Source organism: Camelus bactrianus, chromosome 10 (assembly GCF_048773025.1).
Source record: "Camelus bactrianus isolate YW-2024 breed Bactrian camel chromosome 10, ASM4877302v1, whole genome shotgun sequence".
NCBI lineage: Eukaryota > Metazoa > Chordata > Mammalia > Artiodactyla > Camelidae > Camelus > Camelus bactrianus.
The window spans coordinates 49,933,784-49,952,589 of NC_133548.1; the positions used below are offsets into that span (position 1 = coordinate 49,933,784).

General features: G+C 35.6%; 1 protein-coding gene across 1 annotated transcript in view; it reads left to right on the forward strand.

Annotated features, from left to right (window-relative positions):
* Positions 1 to 18,806, forward strand: part of UVRAG (UV radiation resistance associated) — a 254,299-nt gene that overhangs the window by 131,414 nt on the left and 104,079 nt on the right. Inside the window, exons 9-12 of the mRNA XM_074372672.1 lie at positions 6,871 to 6,955; positions 8,511 to 8,598; positions 9,507 to 9,567; positions 16,915 to 17,080. Of these exons, the coding sequence (XP_074228773.1) occupies positions 6,871 to 6,955; positions 8,511 to 8,598; positions 9,507 to 9,567; positions 16,915 to 17,080 (400 nt within the window). The remainder of the gene's footprint in view (positions 1 to 6,870; positions 6,956 to 8,510; positions 8,599 to 9,506; positions 9,568 to 16,914; positions 17,081 to 18,806) is intronic.

Consider the following 18,806-nt stretch of genomic DNA (forward strand, 5'->3'; position numbering starts at 1 on the left):
TAATGCTCAAGCTGAGTATGTATTTGCCAGGATAGGTCACAATTGTTGATTTTTTAACACTGACTCCGTACTTCAGGAGCTTTCCTCCCACTTTTATATATGTTTTTGAGATGAGTATTATTTTGTATTTCCCTGAGCTCTTAGAATCACAGGCAGGTTAAGATCTATAATGTTGACACTTTGGGCTCGAGTTTAAGCAGGAGAAACAGTGCTGCTGTTCGCTGCACTTTTCTGTCAGAAATTCCTAAACATATTTCCTTCCAAATTAATATCTGCCTTTCCAAAGTTTTGGGGCCTGAGGACAATTTTCCCCTGGGATTTATTAAAGTTTCTTTATTTTCAGTTGTTAGCATTGTACGCAGCTTGTGAAAGGCAGTAAAAGACAGACAGCTTGGTGGTGGGGAGGGCAAAGGTGGGTTCTGAGTAAACCTCACATTTTCTTTTCAGAATGATTCATTTTTTAATATATTTGTAATGATTTATTGGATTGTAGGAAAGTTAAACTATCATATTTTAATCTCCGCATTTTTCAATGAAAGATGTGGATGCATAGAAATAAGCCACTGACAATTTTATTTTGGTTTGTCATCATGTTTTCTCCACTTACTCCCCAAAATCATTGGAAATGGCATTTACAAAAAATACATTTACAATTAGATGGTTCAACATAGAAGTGAAAGGAAGTCATAAGGCACGTAAAGGAAGTGGGAACAATATTGAGTATGTGTATATGTGTGCACGTGCCTTTGTCAGTTCTTTTAGTCATCACTATGGAGCACCTACGAAGAATCAGCCGTTGTGTAAGATGTTAGAAACAGAATGGCAGATGTGATAGTTTTATGACAGAGATATGTAGAGAGTGCCATAGGAACAGAAGATGAGCATCTGGAAATCAGAACACCAGATAAGTATCACCAGGAAGTGATACTTGGGCTGAGTCTGGAAAAATAAGTAGTAGATAGTTGGGGGAGGTGAGACTTTCCAGGTAGAGGGAACAGTTATACAGAGGCATGGAAGTAGATTAGAAAATTGCAGGTAATTTTAATAAATCTTCAATTCTCAGTACCTTTGAGTAAGGGTCCATAGAACAGGCTACAGAAGTTAAGAATGACCTTATCATAAAGGTAGTTATGTTGAAAAGTTTGGAGATCTATAGAAGTAACTTAAGCAAGTTTCTCAAAGACAAAAAGTAGATAGGACTGTATTGATGACTGTAATATAGAATGGAGATTAGATATATGTTTTAGAAAATTCTCTTTGAAGAGTTAAGGATAGAGAGTTGTCAGTTAGGTTATTACAGTAATCTAAGCAGTATGTAATTAAAATCTAAACAGTTTGGAAATGTAGAGGGAAGAGGGAGTGTGTAGGTTCATGAGATATTTAATGATTGACTCTACTTTTTTTTTTTTTCTTGAGGTATCATCAGTTTACAATGTGTCAGTTTCTGGTGTACAACACAGTGTTTCAGTCATACATGAACATACATATATTCGTTTTCAGATTCTTTTTCACCATAAGTTATTACAAGATATTGAATATAGTTCCCTGTGCTATACAGTATGAACTTGTAGTTTATTTGGTTTTGTGAGAACCCTCCTGCATTTTGAAGTGAGAGCCACTCTGCCAGAGTTTAGTAGGTGTTCTGTGTGATTCATTGGGTTTGTAGATATAATTCTTGGTGTATTTGTGGGAGAGGGTGTGCTGAGTCTCTCTACTCCACCATCTTGGCATCTCCCCCTAGATTGACTTTACTAATGGCTTAGTGGATTGGAGGAAAGAGAAGAGTTTAGATAGTTTCCAATTTCTGGTTTGGACTAGTGGCCAGATAATTAAACCATTCATCAAGACAAATATTGGAGGAGAAGCAAATGTCGTGGCAAAGGAAGAAAGGGGAAGAATTAAGACTTCCAATTTTCAGTAATTACCTAATGGGTAAGATAGTAAACAAGAAACCGACAACTAAATTAAATATCAGATTGTGGCAAGTACTAGAAATAAGCTGTGGTGATAGAAGTTAACTATGGGAGACCATTTTTACAGATACTGCGCAGAAAAGGTTTGCTTGAGGAGCTCAGTTTTGCAATATAAGAATTGCTGGGATACCAACAGAGGGTACAGCATATGAAAGGGCTTAGACATGGGGAGCACCTGGATTACGAGTTAGAAAGGCGGCCACTGTGCTGGAATGTGATTTGTTAGGAAGAGAGTAGTATGACAGGGGGATGGGAAAAGAAGGAATTCACAGAGTATAAGTGAAGATATTTGCATTATCCATTGAATAGGAGAAGGCTAAGAAAATGGCATAGAGGCAGGTGTGTTAGGTGTGTTTATGTATTAGGTTGTAGGTAGAAATATGAGGGAATCCTGTTATTTCAAGGTAGTAGAAGTGAGGTAATTGGTATGTTGGATTTAGGGCAGCTTTAAGGACTGGGGGGAATATATGGAATAGTGATCTCCAAGAATGAGAAAACAAACTATTTGAGGCAATTGTAGTAGGACTGCTGGATGTTGTGCCTGTTTGTGCTGTGTGGTTGTTATTTTTAAAGTAAAATCAGTCAGACTGGTTGTGTAATTTTCTCTACGTACTTGGAGCTTCATGGAGGCAGCTTGAGAGATTGCAATTATTCAATAAAAGTGAAATTATCCCCATTTTACAGAAGAGGAAAATGAAATTCAGGGAAGTTAAGACTTGTCTAGAGTCCTGAAAGTAGCATAGATAGAATATTAGCCCAGATCTTTCTGATTCCTAAGGCCATGGCTTCCTGGTACAGTACACTGCCTCCCATAGTATCTGCCTATTGTATTTGAGCACTAATAACTCTGACCCAGCTGTCAAGCTAATTGTGTCAAGTTATGAAAGGTATCAGTTGCTTCCTTTTGCCTGTTATAAGGAAGTATATCAGTTCTTTAGGGAGAAAAAAAATCTCTCTTGGCACTAAATTCCAAGAGGAATTTAGCATGCAGTTTCTTATGTGCTAGATATTAAATATCATAATGAAATACAGTCAATTGCAATTTTGCAAAAGTTACAGCAAGAAATATCTATTAACCCTTGAGAAGGGCAGCATCATAAATCATAGTAGAGAAAAGGCATTTCTGTAAGGAAAGAAAGTAAAATAGTCAAAGTATATTGCGTTTTGGTCATCTGCCTTGATGTAGAAAACTTAGAAGAATGGCAGTTTCTTGGTTTTAGCTGTAATTTTGACAGGAGCTGGCCATTGGCCAGTCTGAGACCAAACTCTGGTGAGAGAGAGGCTAAAGAGTCTGTGTTTTGTTTTGTTGATTGAAGCAAGATTCATATTCTTTAGCTATTCAGTTTACAGGAGACAGCATTGACATTTGGTTGTTAAAATTAAAGTGCCTGTCTTGAGTTCTTGCTGAGCAGAGGGGCCATGGTGTATGCATGGATAGGGCCAAGCATTTCAGAAAGCAGTTTTGGAATATCGTAAACCAAGCACATGTATTTGCTTTCTCTCCCTCTCAGTGATCCATTGATATGATGGTAAAGATACATGCGTAAACAATAAATCTTTGGTGATGGTGAAAATGAAAGAGGGTGCCATCGGAATAGCAAAGATTCTTGACTCAGTTCTCAGAGACACAATAGAATAGATAGAATTGTGTTGATGAATAGACTGGAATAGAGACACACTGATGCCTAGAACACAAATGAAACAGACTGCAGTGGGTGTTTCTGGTAGAGCTCTCAGAGGCCTCAACTTGGAATTCCCAAGTATGGAAATCGGGAATGGTGGAGCAATACTTAGGGTAACCGGCCTACTGGCCCACTTTCTTTCCTTTGTGAATTTGGGGTAACTTCCTATAACATTTGCTTCAACTGCTTTCTGAACATAATGGTCAGGACTTGGTTGGGCCCCATGGTGTGAGATTTTGGCATAGAAAGATGGAGCAGAGCCCAACTGTGGAGTTTTGCAACCCACTCAGAGGGAAACATGAAAGGAGTGAAATACCCTAAAGTAACATAATCCCAGAGTAAAGTTCTCTTTATTTGACGCTTGTAGTGGCTTAAAGTAAAAGTGCTGCCTCCTCCCAGCATATACCCTGAAGGAAAGCCTAATTGTCAGCAAGGCCTGCCTGCTTAACGCCAGGCAGGCATTCTGGGGAAAGTTAGGAAATTTGAAGAATGTGTTGCATTGAAAGTAATCACGGCCGCAGCAAAACCCAAATCCAGTCAGTTCCTGATTATATTGACTCAGCCACCCAAATTAACAGTAGAAGAAGCGTGTCCTTTTCTTTCTCCACTGCCCTGCAAATGATGTTCAGTAAGTATTCAATCAAAAATTTTGAGACAAGAAAAGCAAATCAAAACAAAACAAAAAACCGTCACTACCACCACCACCACCACCAACAAAAGGTTGACAAAAGAAGAAATTAACAGAAAAAGACTTAGAGATGACTCAGATATAGGGTCTATCAGAGAGGGAATTTAAAATAACTAGCATTAATATGCTTCAGACTTTTGTAAAAAGGTGGATAACATATACAAACAGATGATAAATTTCGGCTGAGAGATGGAGACTGTAAGAAACAGTCTAATGGATATGCTGTAAACCACAAACACAGTAATAGAGGTGAAGAGTGCCTTTGACAAACTCATTGGTAGATTCAACACAACTAAGGAAAGAATCATTGAACTTGAAGATAAATCAGTAGAAATTACCCAAACTGAAGTGCAAAGAGAACTCTTTGACATGAGACTAAGATCATTTATTATCAGTAGTCCTATATATCATGAAATGTTAAAGGAAATTCTTCAGGAGAAGAAATACCAGACAGAAACTTGGCTCTACATCCAAAAAAATTAAGAGCTCCAGAAATGATTGAAAGGAAGTTGTTACAAAGAAATTTTTTCTTATTTTTAATGCTCTGGAAGACAATTGATTTTCTAATGCAAAAATAAGTGTTTTGGGATTTATACATGAAGCAAAATTTGTGAAGTATTTAAAGAGTGGGGAAGGGAAGAATTGGGAGTGTACTGTTCTCAGAATTTTATACTGTACGTGAAGTGGTATAATATTATTTGAAGGTAGATTGTTATTAATTAAAGTTACATGTTGTAAACTGTGGGGCAACCATTAACATTTTTAAAGGGAGGTAAGAATAAGCCAGTAGTGAAGAAAGTGTATTTTTTTTAAGAAAATGTATTTTTAAATTTTATTTTACTTTCTTCACTTTACAAGGATTTTCCTTTTTGTTTCCTTTTGGTCATGTAATATATTCTAAAGATCTTCAAAACTAAGGAAGATGCATAACATTTACATTTTGAAACCCAGATCCGTGTTGGTCCTATTTGTGATTTCACTAGTAGTGCTAGAATTGAGGCAGTCTCTCATCTGGGATGAAGAATGACGTTGTGAACTTCCGTAGTGGTGGAAGAATTCATGTGTTTTCTGGTAAAAGTACATGGGGTTGGGGAGGGAGGTTGTCAACCTAAATGTCTTCTGAAATCATTGAGGGTAAAATTTGGGGAGGAATTATATTGGGGCTAAAGAAGATAGATTGTGTTCCTTGATTAATTTCTATATGGGAGACAGAGTTAGCACTTACTGGTCATTTAAATACAGTTGAGAGTAGAGTGCTTAGAATATATTGATAAAATTACTTAGGCTTGTGAATTTAGTGCTAGGGTCCAACTGTGTTTTGATCAGTTAACCTCCTCCTTATTCCTCCCTAGAGAAGACGTGCAGAAGAGTTTAGGGCACCTTTTCCTGTTGGATCACAGACTATGAAACTAAACTGCTTTGTGAGATCTAGAACTTAGTGTATCAGGATCTAAGACTGTTTCTCTGTGCTTTTAGGACCTTTGGAGTTTTCAGGCTTGGATTACCAAGAACCTGAGGCAGGTTCATTTTCTTAGAGTAGAAAGATGTAAAAGAATTTTATGATCACATAACTGAAAGTGGAGGTTCCAAAAGCTGATATAAATATAAAAAGTCAGGCATATCAACACAAATATTAATCATTGCAGTGCTAAAGCAAACACTTAAAGGAAATTAAATGTCTTGTATTGGAACTGAGGTATTGATGTATCAGTTAAAATGTGGAATATTCGTATAATTTAACATCATGGAGTTAAATTTTACATAACCATTATAACTTAGACCATCTGTCAACATGTAATAATGCTTGTGACATAATATGGAAAAGTCAGAGTATACATTTCCTGTGCAATGTGATTGTAACTAAAACTAACTTATATTTATGAAGAAGATGAAGCTTCATAAAAAATGACTTATAAATTAACTATGTTATAGTAGTCGATATGCAGGTAATTTTTCCCACTCTACTTTTCATATTTTCAGTAATGTTGTTATATAGCGTATGTGGTTGAAAACAAATTAACCACTTTTTAAAATATATATATGTTTTCGAGCAGTTTGGGGTTCATGGCAAAATTGAGTAGGAGGTACAGATTTCCCATGTACTCCCAACCCCAATCTGTTCCTCCCTCATTATCAACACTCCCCTACTGGAGTGGTACACATGTTAAAATTGATGAACTTTAGTGAATCATGGTTAACACCCAGAGCCCATAGCCAGTTTTTTAAAAAAATGAAGTTGTCTGAAGTTTGAAGTCTCATCAGGGTTTCTTGGTCGGAAATCTATAGACAGAGAATCTTAGACTCTTGCTCTTTGATTCTGGCTAGATGCTGTATAAAAATGGAACCGATAGGGAAGTTTATTTTAGTTAATGCCCCCAGAAGACCTCTATACCCAACCCACTTTGCGTTTTAACTCTTTTTATTTCCATCTCACAGTCAGGGGACTGGGCTCTGCCTGTTTGGTTGTGATGGGGCAGTCCTGTCTGCAGTGTCACATCTGGAATTGTCTCCCTTCGTCTCTCTCTAGGAAGTGCATTTTCAACTGAGCACCTCAAGCTTCAACTCCAGAAGAAATCCCTAAATGAGTTGAGGAAGGAGTGTACTGCGAAGAGGTAAGTGGAATGCTGATAATAGTTGTTTTGAATGTAGAGTTGACTTGGAGGATAGGATTTGCAAAAGGAGTATTTTTTTAAAGCTGCTGATATTAATTTATATTCCACACACCTGAGTGTCACATTCATTTATTCAACACCTACTGTGTGTCATGCACTGTGCTAGAGGCGGTTAGGAGAGGTCCTAGTGTGTGGTCATAATCAGAAACATGGACACTGTTCTAGTTTTCAAGGCCACAGCATCGTGACTTAATACTTGCACCTTCCCTTCTTCCTGTCTTCTAGTGTAGCTTACAGTTTTTCTTCAGTAGTTCTTCAGACTCACTCCCGTGAGCTCATTTGGCTGACCTCAGCAGCTCCCAGATTCTCTCTCTCCAGCTTTCCAGTTCATCCTCCATGTTGCTGTCAGACCTCTCCTCTTAAAATACTATTTTTACCATTATTTTTTTCTCTTCTTAAGAATCAATGATGATTGTTTTGCTTCACTTTCAAAACCATCAATAAATTAGCCCCATACAACTACAGCTAATTTCATTCACTGCACGACATTCATTTAACAAATGCTAATAGTTTTTTCTCTTTGTTTTTTCCAGCACATGCTTAACTTGTTGCCACCTCTGTTCTTTTCCGCATCTTCATTCACTCTTCCTAGAAAGTCATCTCATTCTGCATTTTTCTTAGCAATTGAGAGTCCAAGAATGTTAGACCTGGAAAGTACTGTGGAGATATGTAATCTTATCGTCTCAGTCTGCAGATAAGAAAACAGAGCTCCAGGAAGTTACATGAGGAAAGCAGGACTAGATCCCTTTCAGTCTTCAGTGCTCTTTCATCGTACTACCACTTTTACGTTCCACTTTGACCTGCTGTTTCTCCTCTATTTCCTCTTTTTCTTAAATTGCTGACACAGTTGAGTAGATAGTATGCTCTACGGGTGTTTTAGCTGTTGGTCATGTTTTTAAGTAGTTCAGGAGAAGAGCTGCACCATCTCATCCACAGCTTTTTGCTCTGTTCTTTTTATTCTATTATTTTTCTAATATGGTAGCAGGTCATTTTTTGAGTAGTTATAATATCTGTGGTTGTAAGTGAAAATAAAATACTTTTTTGAGGAAATACCATATGGATATTTCCTGAAAACAAATTTACCTCAGGTTGAACGAGGCCTTGGTTGGCTTACTGAGCCTCTCTAAATCTTATTTTCTTGTTTATAAAATGGGTATAATACCATCCGAATTAAGTTGTTAGAATAATTGAATAAAGCCCTTTGTAAAGCTCCTGGCGCAGGGTAGTAGGTGCTCAGTCTGTGAGTAATTGTCCCTTTACGTCTGTCAGCGTCGTGCTGGATACACACAGTAGGCCTCAGTGCATGGTTAACCTGATTGGTAGTATTTAGAGATAGGTCAGGACTCATATTAGCTATTATTCTTGCTCTTACTTCTCAGCTTCTGTGGCCTACTACAGACCATTTCATCTTCCTCTGCACCCGTTACATAGTAGTAATTGTTAGCATGCAAACTTTTTTTTTTTTTAACATGTCCTTTTTTTCTTTTTTCATTAGAGAACTCTTTCTGAAGACTAATGCTCAGTTGACAATTCGTTGCAGGCAATTACTATCTGAGCTTTCCTACATTTACCCTATTGATTTGGTAAGTTTCAAATTTTCTTTAAAAATAATTGTTTTTAAGATGAATTCTGTTTGAAATTTCCTCTCAATGAAAAAATTCATTTCTCTTGTCTTAATCATATGCTCTGTCATGATTCATTAAGAAGCTAATATCTGTTTAAAAAGTAGATTTAGGCTTAGTTGGCATTAGTTTCCACTGTTTGCTTTTTTTTTTATATCAGTTTGGTGGTAGGGTGGCACTCATCTTCAGCTGAAGGAATGCCAAATTATTTCTGGTTTATATAGGACCTTTTTACTTAACCAGATTCTCAGCTTCCACCATATCTGTCATACATGCAGATACATGAGCACTGCTTTAAAAATACAACTGCTAATTAATTTATATTTATTAGTATTACTTAAGATATTCCTGAGGTAACTGTCAGGATTTTGAGTTTTTTAATCTAGTTTCTTAGAGTAAATGCAAATGTAACTGTTTAAGATTCTTTTTTAGAGAGCTAGATCTGCTAAATTTGATGGTTTTGTTTTCTTTTTAATGAAAAGAGATTTAAAAGATTAATTTTCTGAGAGAAAAGCTAATAAGATTTTAAGTTGCTCATGGAATATTGTTAATTCATTTAAAAGTTTTCATTTATAAGCTAAGAATTGGTCAAAGGATAGTTTTACGATAAAAATTTTACATGGCTTATGGCTTAGATAAGATGTTTTAAATGTTTATATTATAGAAAATTTCAAGTATATATCAGTGTACAGATAACAGTATGATAAATCATCATGTACTCATAATTCAGCTTCAACAATTAGGATAATATTTTGAGTCTATGACAGTGTTGTCTTTGAGTTAACACTGATGTGCTAAATTTTTGAGACTTAGAGTTTCTTTGCTTTATATATAAACAGACTAATTTCATTCTTTGGTTATATTCACAGAATGAGCATAAGGATTACTTTGTATGTGGTGTCAAGTTGCCCAATTCTGAGGACTTCCAAGGTATTTTATTTCTTTTTTACTTCTAAAGATTTGGTGTAATGTATGGGTATGTTGCAGAGAAAAAGAGACATATCTTGAAATATTGGTTGTCTGGCACTTCATCCAGAAGGATTTCTGGACCTTCTGTCCCTTCCCAGTTGTAAGTAGATAGAGTTAGATTCCCTGATGGAAGATGTAATAGGATATTTAGTCTAATCATGGGGAAAAAAGTTATTGAACCTTCTGTTCGAGAGTTAAAAGAAAATAGTTTTTGAATGGGCTTTAAGAAAATCAGTTAGTAGGGTTCTGAAGAATGCTAATAATGTCCCTCTCCTTTTGGTTTGATTTTCATGGAAAATTTGTGTGTAGTTGGGAGCAAAACAACAAACATTAATCTGTTTTATTCAGAAAACCATATTTTTGTTGACATAAAATTTATTTGAAAATTAATTTTGTGAGATTTCCACTACTATAGGTTAAACTTGTCTGTCATTTCTGTCCTCTTTTAATTTATATTACAAAAAAAATTACATTAAAGTATTAGAGAGATGATTCATAGTAGTTGTTGTATTTAAAAATATTTTTCCTGATCTCTTTATCAGTATGTCAAAGAGAAGAGCTTCTTTTATTTGGCATACTGGTAGAAAGATTACTTTTATTGTTAGCAAAGTCCATTGTTTTCTCCTAACCTAAACAATGCTTTGAGGGCTATTAAATAACTATATAGATTATTCTCAGAGACATTAATCTATTTGGGAAGAAGTTATTCAAGAAGAGAGCATTACTAATTCTGATTAGGACTATCTTCCATTTCCCTCTAAAGAAAATGTTGTTATTTGTGATCTTATAACATTTAAGACTATTTTAATATATTACCTGTTTTGTCCTGCAACAAACCTTACAACAAGTAGGTTGGGACGTGATATGAGAAGAGTGATAAAACAGGAAGGGGAAAACCTATATTCAAGGTACCCCTTCTAGAAACCATATATTTTGGAGCAAACCATCTAAGCTTTGAGTTAATTTCCTAATTGATAGTATGAGTACATTAGTTCATGTACTACCTGTTTCACATGACTGTTAAGGTTTTATTTAAGAGCATGACATTTTGCCTTACCTTTAATCCTCACAAAAACAAACAATGGAAACCTATAAAGAAGGTGGTATAGTCTCATTTTACAATGTGTAAATGAGCTATCTTGTGACTTGCTCGAGACCACAAAGCTAGGTAATGATCTTGCTGGGGATTTGTCTGGTTTCCATTGTACAGTGTTCCCTTTAATAAGTCACACAGATTTGCTTTGCTGTTAATTTTAGGCAAAGTTATGGTGTCTTGAAGCCCACGACACATCTTTTTTCCCATTAATTCATTCATTCATTCATTTGTTTAACAAACCTGTTGAGTACCTTGAGCCCTATGCCAGGTTACAGAGATACAGAATATTCACTCATTGAAAAGATACTTATTGAGCACCTGAATGCTAGACACTGTGCTGGGTTTTGAGGATATAATGATGGAAAAAGCCAATATATTCTTTCTTTCGTGGAGCACAACCTATTGAGGGAGACAACCAATAAACAAGAAAATAAGTATTTAACAGGTATTTAATACAGGAGTACCCTATCTTTGAGAATCTACTATCGATAAAGCAGTCAGGGAGGACCTCTCCGAGGAGAAACGTTTAACAGAAAATCTGAATGCTGAAAGGAACCAACTAAGCTACAACTTGGGGAGGAGCATTCCTAGAAGAGGAGGTGGTCATGATGGAGGATAAAGAGGAATAGACTTGATAGATCTGAAAAAACTCATGGTGGAGGATGTGGGAGAAGATACCTGTATTTTGGGCAAATCATGTAATCTCTCAGAGCTTCGTTTCTTCACCTGTAAGATGAAGTGATATCTACGTCTCCAATTCATTGTGATGATTGAGTGAGACAGCATTTGAAAGGGCGTTTCATATAGAAGGCACTCAATAAATGTAACTGGAATTAGTTGCGAGAGAGAGAAAGAGAGGACAAAAAGAAAGAGGGAAAGAAGGAAGGACAGGAAAGACAGACCAGACCTGCGTGGCTGGGGCACAATGAGAAAAAGGAAGAGTTCCATCGAAGAGGTAGGAGCATCAGCCAGGCCTTGGGGCCACTGTCAGGAGTTTCTGTTGTAATTTCAGTGGAGTGGGAAACCCCTGAAGGGCTTCAAGAAGGGGGATAATATGAGTTGATTGATATTTTCAAAAGTCACTCTGGCTGCTAAATACCAAATGTATTGAGAGGAGGCAACAAGGGAAGCAGTGATATCCGTATTGAGAGTATCACCTTCTTAATTCACGCTGGGATGTTTCTTGATTCTTTGTTTTCTGCAAGTGCTTTGTTTCCTAGTTTTTCCTAGCTTTTATTAGCTATCTGTGCTTAGTATGCCCAGCAAACTGAATACATGCCTTCTGCCTTAAAAAAATTAGGTTAGCTTTTTAGTACAGTTGTTTAAAAATGAAAAAATGGGAGAGAAAAATGAAGTACATGTTGAATTTTATTCTAAGGCCTTTTTTACTTCCCATGATTCCTAGGAATCAGAAATTTTAAGAAGTACATATGGTAGTATTGGGCTTTAAAATCTCATGTTAGCATTCTGCAGGGCACTTTCGTATACTATATGTACTGAGTGCCCTGTGTGTGTCTTTTACTGCGCCAGGTGCTGAGAGTATACAAAGGTGGTTAAAGCATTGACTCTATGGCAGGATAATTTCAGTCCAGTAGAGGTCAATTTGTAACTAAGCCTGTCAAGAAATATCTATTGAATTCATACTCTGTGTCAGACTCTTAGAAGTTTATAGCAGGTACATGGGACTCAAAAGAAGTGGGAATAATCAGGTCTGTTGGGAGGAGATCAGGAAAATATAGAGAAGACGATACCTGAGGTGTCTTAAAAGATTAAATAGTATTCCCCTGTTCAAAAAAGGATGGGACATTTTAAGTTGGATGAGGAGAAATGTGGTAACATGAGACATCATGCATGATGCTGCCATGTTCATTTAATTCTCACAACTGTGACAATTAATTCCTTCTCTGAGGGAAATAATGACACTCATTTTTGTTTTTAAAGACAAGAAAATTGAGGCTCAGAGAGCTTAGTTAATTTTTCCAAAGACTCATACTAGCCAGTGGTAGAGCTAAAGTCATCCCTGGTCGACCTGATTTTAAGGTCCATGTTATTCCTGTCATGATGCAATTATCTTCCTTGTTTTGAATAATAGCCTCTTCCAGACTTCTGACAACTTTTTAGTGTTCTGTAGCAGCTGCATTCTCAGAGACTCTAGTGAAGAAACTCTAAACTGGTTATTCTGTGGTATTCATGAGACTTTGCTGGGTTAGACTTTACATTGCATGGCTTGATTCTGTTTGGGAAACCCCTCCATAGTGGCCCAACATTTATTGTGCTCTTCTAACTGGGTAAGTTTCTGTTGGAGTATGCCTATGGGACCTGGACACAACGGGAGAAAAATCATCCAGTGAAGGGTATTCATTTGAGTTCCATTGACTGAGGCATTTCTCATTAAAAAAAAAAAATTGTGTGTGTTTTTAAGTAATCCATAACACGAGAGCCTTTTGTGGTAATGAGACCCAGATTTCCTTCTGTGTCTGTATCCCTTTATGCAGGCATGATTTCTTGGAAAGGAGAGTCCATATGTCAAACAGTGTCTCATTGAGAACATGGAGTGATTCCATAGATGCTGTGGCAATGAATGATTATAGTCTTAAATATTTTGTCCTGTCTGGATCAGTGGGTGCTTGGTTCCTTAACAAATCAGCTGCCTCAGTGATTGGGAAGGCAGGATGGTAAGAGCTTTTAGATCACTTATTGTACTTGGATGCGTTTGAATATTAATAGTTTGTCCAGCACATAAGTCAGAAGGACATTTGAAGTAATTTATAATGTTGTCATGGCCATTGTGGGTTTGTGGAGTTTATAATTAAAAGATTTAATTATCTTAAAAACTACTGCAGCCCAAGTACCTACCTACTTTAAAAAAACTAATCAGAAATATTTATTATGAGGAAACTGCAGATTTTTGTTTTGTTCTTAAGCCCTGTAAAGCATTGTTTTAATGAGGTCTTTTTCACATACCTGAGTCTTACAGTTTATTCCTGTTCCTCCCTGAATCCTCCCACTCCCCCTTTAACTTCTTTTCACCAACAAACCTATCATCTGTGACCCTTCTCACCGCAGAGCAGCATAAGGAACACAAGCCTCTGCTGTGCATTAGGTGTTAGGGACATCATTAATGCTTACTGGAAAAGCACACCCCAGAGAGCCAGGTTTTGGCTTTGGCAGGTAAAAAGTCTTTTAGATCTTGGAATGCTGGAAACTTTAAACCTTTTGGTTTTTTTAACTAAAGTGATTGGCAACAGAATGTGACATCTGAGGTTTCGTGGCCAGCAATAGCCGTAATTAACCACATGAGCTCACATTTTCCCACTGGAGGTTCAGTGGTCTTGGGGTGATGAAAGTGACTTCCCTACCAGGAGGTGGTTTTCCTTTTGAGGGTATTGGAATACCCCTGGGCCCTGTAATCCCTCACCCGTGGCCCTTTTAAAATGCTTTTTAATATAAAGCTTCAATATTGGAAACCCGACACCATGGTGTTTAACTGTGAGGCTGTGACTGAGCACCGTGGCTGGGAATGGGAAACAAACTAAGGTTTTTAATTGGCAGGGCAGGGAGTCTTGTGATGGAAACAATGGGTGAGTGTGAATAGCCGGAATCAAAGATGATTTCCAGTATTACCCAGTTTTCAGTTTCTGCTATTTATATTTGGTTTTTGATTTACATATATAGGATTCTCTTAAAGATGCCTTTTTATCTTCAGATTTCAGCAAAATTGTTTTATTGAAGGGAAGTGATGTTAGAAGACCAGTTTCTGTTTTTTTAATAGATATGTGGATACAGACTTCAAAATTTGCAAATATAATTCTTTAGTAATACCTTTTTCATAATATGAGAAAATGTAGGTGCCAGAGTGTTTAGCATTAGATAGATTTTTTTTTTAAATATTCATAGATTGCATCTGACCTGTTTGGAAGGCTAAGAGCACTTCTGATTTCTGAAAGTTTTCAAATCGTTTTCTGTCAGGTCACATAAGAAAGGAAAAGCTTAGTGTAAAGCAGTTATAGGAAAGTCTGAAATTAATCTATTATTAGCCGTCATTACTCTCAGTCCTCTTCTTCTTCCTCTTTTCCTCTCCCTTCAAAAGAAGATTCTTAAAGACCAAATCCTTTTACCGATAGGAATATTTTATAATATTTTATATCAAATATTTTTTAAATTTGATAAACCCTATTCTTTACCAAAAGCAGGAAGCAGGACTCGGTGACCACTGATGTAACTCACAGTCCCAGCTGTGATTCCAGGGATACATGTTTTGGGGACTGAGGTGTAGATAACAATTCTCTCTTTTACTCCATCACTCATAGTTTTACTTACATTGCTTTGACAAAAGTCTCTTATACCACCTGAATTTTATTTTTCTCATTTCTGAATTGATAGCATCAGATTCAGTGATTTCTAAGGTTTCTCTTAGCTTTAATATTATATGATGATTTATATTGTAACAAATTTGCAGTATAATGTAGTTTTGGCCTGTAAGGTGATGTGACATACGTATTTCAACAGAAGTAACGTGTTGTAGTACTCAAGGTACTTGGGTGGGCCTAAGCCAGGAGCTCATGGTCCCCAGAACTAGTTAGGATCCTAGTCAGTTAACACATGCCCAGTAGTCAGTTGAAATGAGTGCTGTTTGATTTTTTCATCAATTTGATTTGAGACAACATGTCATCACAGACTCAAAGACTTATGTGTTCTTTGCTCTTACTAGAAAAGTGTGAAGATACTGAGATAGTACATTTGGGTCATATGCTTGGTATATTCTAGGCTCCCAAGTTAAAAAAATTATTATATATTCCACAGTAAAGTTCTGAGACAGTGTGGTAGAGTGCTTAAAGACAGAGGCCTCTGTGTCAGGTCAGCCCATATACTAGCTGTATTAGTTTGGACAGTTTCCTTAACTTCTTTGAACGTTCTTTCTTTGTCTGTATAAAAGGTGCCCGGTTTATTAATTGTTGATGAGTGACTGGCATAAATAAAGCACCATGGTCAATTCCTGGCAGAAAAAAAAGTATACAATAAAAGTTACCTACAGTATGATCAAAGAGAAACCAATAATCTTCTTTGGTAGTCAAGGGGGAGAATGCACTGAGGAGTAGATGGCTATAGTGGCCTTCCTACAATAAGAAGGTAGTGCTTAGATAACTCAGTATAAATATAAAAGAAGGATATGGAAAATAATGCTGATAATTGACATTAAAGATACCTTTAGAAATCAGGAAACACTCAAGCCAAGATCATCTCAATGATTTCAGCCTTACTTTAGCCAGAGGTATTCCACGTTATGTGTTAAATCTGTGTGTGTGCATGTGTGTGTGTGTGTGTGTGTGTGTGACAGAAAGAGAGAGAGAACTTTAAAAGGTAATTTGGAGATATTGTATACCAAGCAGTTACTTTTTTCTTCCCCCTTGGGCAAGCTTAAAACTTTTTATTATATTACTCTTAGTTCTGAGTACCTGAATGATTGTTTATCACTTGATAGGCAATAGCAGAAATCTAGACATTGAGTTACAAATGTAATTATCTGTGACTTCATAAAAGATGCATACTTATATTTGACTGTAGGATAAATGTATTTTTTCCCAACAGTTGCTTCCACCAAAATTCTGAAAATAGAATGTGTATGAATAGTGTTGTTTTTGACCCTTTATTCTTTAAAACATTTTTTTCTCCTTATCCTATCTCAAACTTCACAGACAAACTTAAACAGTGTTCTCTTTGTGAACATTAAGAACATACCCCATAAAGATGCACTACGCTATTTCACTTCACCTTTGGATTAATAACATATAATAGTACAACAGTGCAAACATGTTGTTAATGAATAAAATGTATAATGTTTATATCAGATGTAATATTTAAACCTCTGAAACTAATTTTCACATTGTGTAATAGACTCAAGTATTATTTCTGCCCTTAAAAATGCTGGGAAAGAAAATAATGGATACTTGAATGCATTAAGAACTCGTAAGATTATATATCAAATGTTAATCTCATCACATTAATTATTGGAAAATAGTCCTAAATATAGTAGATCAAATTTCAAGTCTTATTAATAATTTAGATTTGTTTAAAATTCACATAATTTAGATAAGTAGATAATATTCTGTTAATTATTATAAAATTTCCCTTGAAATTGATTTATTATGATCTCATGGCTACATTTATAAGGTAAATAGTTGTTTTCTGTTTCTCTGTTTTTGAATTTACAGCAAAAGATGATGGAAGCATTGCTGTTGCTCTTGGTTACACTGCACATTTGGTATCCATGATTTCCTTTTTCCTACAAGTGCCCCTCAGATATCCTATAATTCATAAGGGATCTAGATCAACAATCAAAGATAATATTAATGACAAGCTGACTGAAAAGGAGAGAGAGTAAGTATCCTTTTAAAATAAATTTTTAACATTAAGCCAGTATGAAATGTGGAGTGTATTAAAAATATAAAAGGTGACCTAGATTGTGGTGATTTTTGTATATCCTTTGTAAAGTGCTCCATTTCTTTTAAATAGAATGTAGTCAAAATTACTAGTGAATTGACTAATTCAAATTTAATTTGCTTTTGTGAGGCAAGTATCATATACTCTTCAAATATTCATATTGTATCTGTTGCAGCTAGTCCACAAGCACAATAATAAAGATTTGTCAAAGAGACAGCCAGGAAAAGAATAAAAGATTTATTAGCAGATTGTACATATCTGAAAAATGACCTCGAAGATAGGCCAGTAGAAAATATCCTGGCCAATGCAAGTACAAATGAGATAGATATATAGATTTATATATGTGGGATACAACAGGAAGTCTAACATACATACAATTGGCATCATAGAGAAGTAGAAGAGAACACATAGGATAATTGGAACATTTTAAGAGATAATGGCAGAGTTGTTCAAATTACTATCTTACTAAATATAAGGAACATATACATAAAATGTATGTATAATCATAATGCATGACTCCAGCAGAAAAGTTGGGAAATGGAAATGGAGCTAAAGCACTCTAAGATCCTGGTGTTGCCTGGAAACTGCTAAAGACACTAATTTACGTTAGACTGATAAATCAAGGATGCAAGTTATAATCTCATAACCATGAAGAGTTGTTTTTTGTAAGCAAAAATTTAATAGAGGAAAGAAACAAAAAATTTTAAATACTTGATTAATCCAAAAGAAGGCAAGAAAAGAAAAACATTAACAAGTAGGATAAAACAAATAGTAAATTTATAAATATGAACTCAAACTTATCCTATAATTACATTAAATATAAATGGTATTAATACTCTACTGAAAAATAAAGATAGTCAGGCTGAATAAAAAGCTGAAACTCATCCTGCTTGCAAGAGACCCCTCAAATGTAAGGACACAGAAGTATGGAAAATAATTTATTTTACATTTATTTATACAAATGAGAGCTAGTATAACTATATTAACATCAGACAAAGTGAATTTAAGGCAATTTGAATAAAGTGGGACATTTTATGGTAATATAGTCAATTCTTATTGTAATATGTACCTAAAACCATAACTCCCTACATAGACTGAAGTTCACAGAACTACAAGGAAGTCCATAATCATAACAGAGGACTTTAAGTTTCCTTTCATTAACTATTAGGACAGGCAGAACAAAATATCAGTTAGAATCTGAAAGACCTGAAGAAAATACAGTTAATAAACTGGACCTAAGTTACGGGTAAAGAACATTGCACCAGTGGCTGCAGGATGTATATTCTTTTCAAATTCACATGGAACATTTACCAAAATTGATTATGTTGGACCTCAGCAAATTTCAAAAGACTGAAATAATTCACAATATATTTACTGACCGCAGTGAAATTTATTAGAAGTCAATAATAAAATCCCCAAATATGTGGATATTAAACAGTGTACTTCTGTATAACCTATAGGTCAAAGAAGAAACTATAAAGAAAGTTTGAAATTATTTTGAACTGAATGATAATGAGATTATAGCATATGAAAACTTGAAAGGTGAAGCTAAATCTGTGCTCAGAGGGAAAGTTATACCCTTAAATGCACATATGAGTCTCCTTAAACAGCTAGAGAAAGAAGAGTTCATTAAGCCTTAGGAAGAAGGAAGGAAATAATAAAG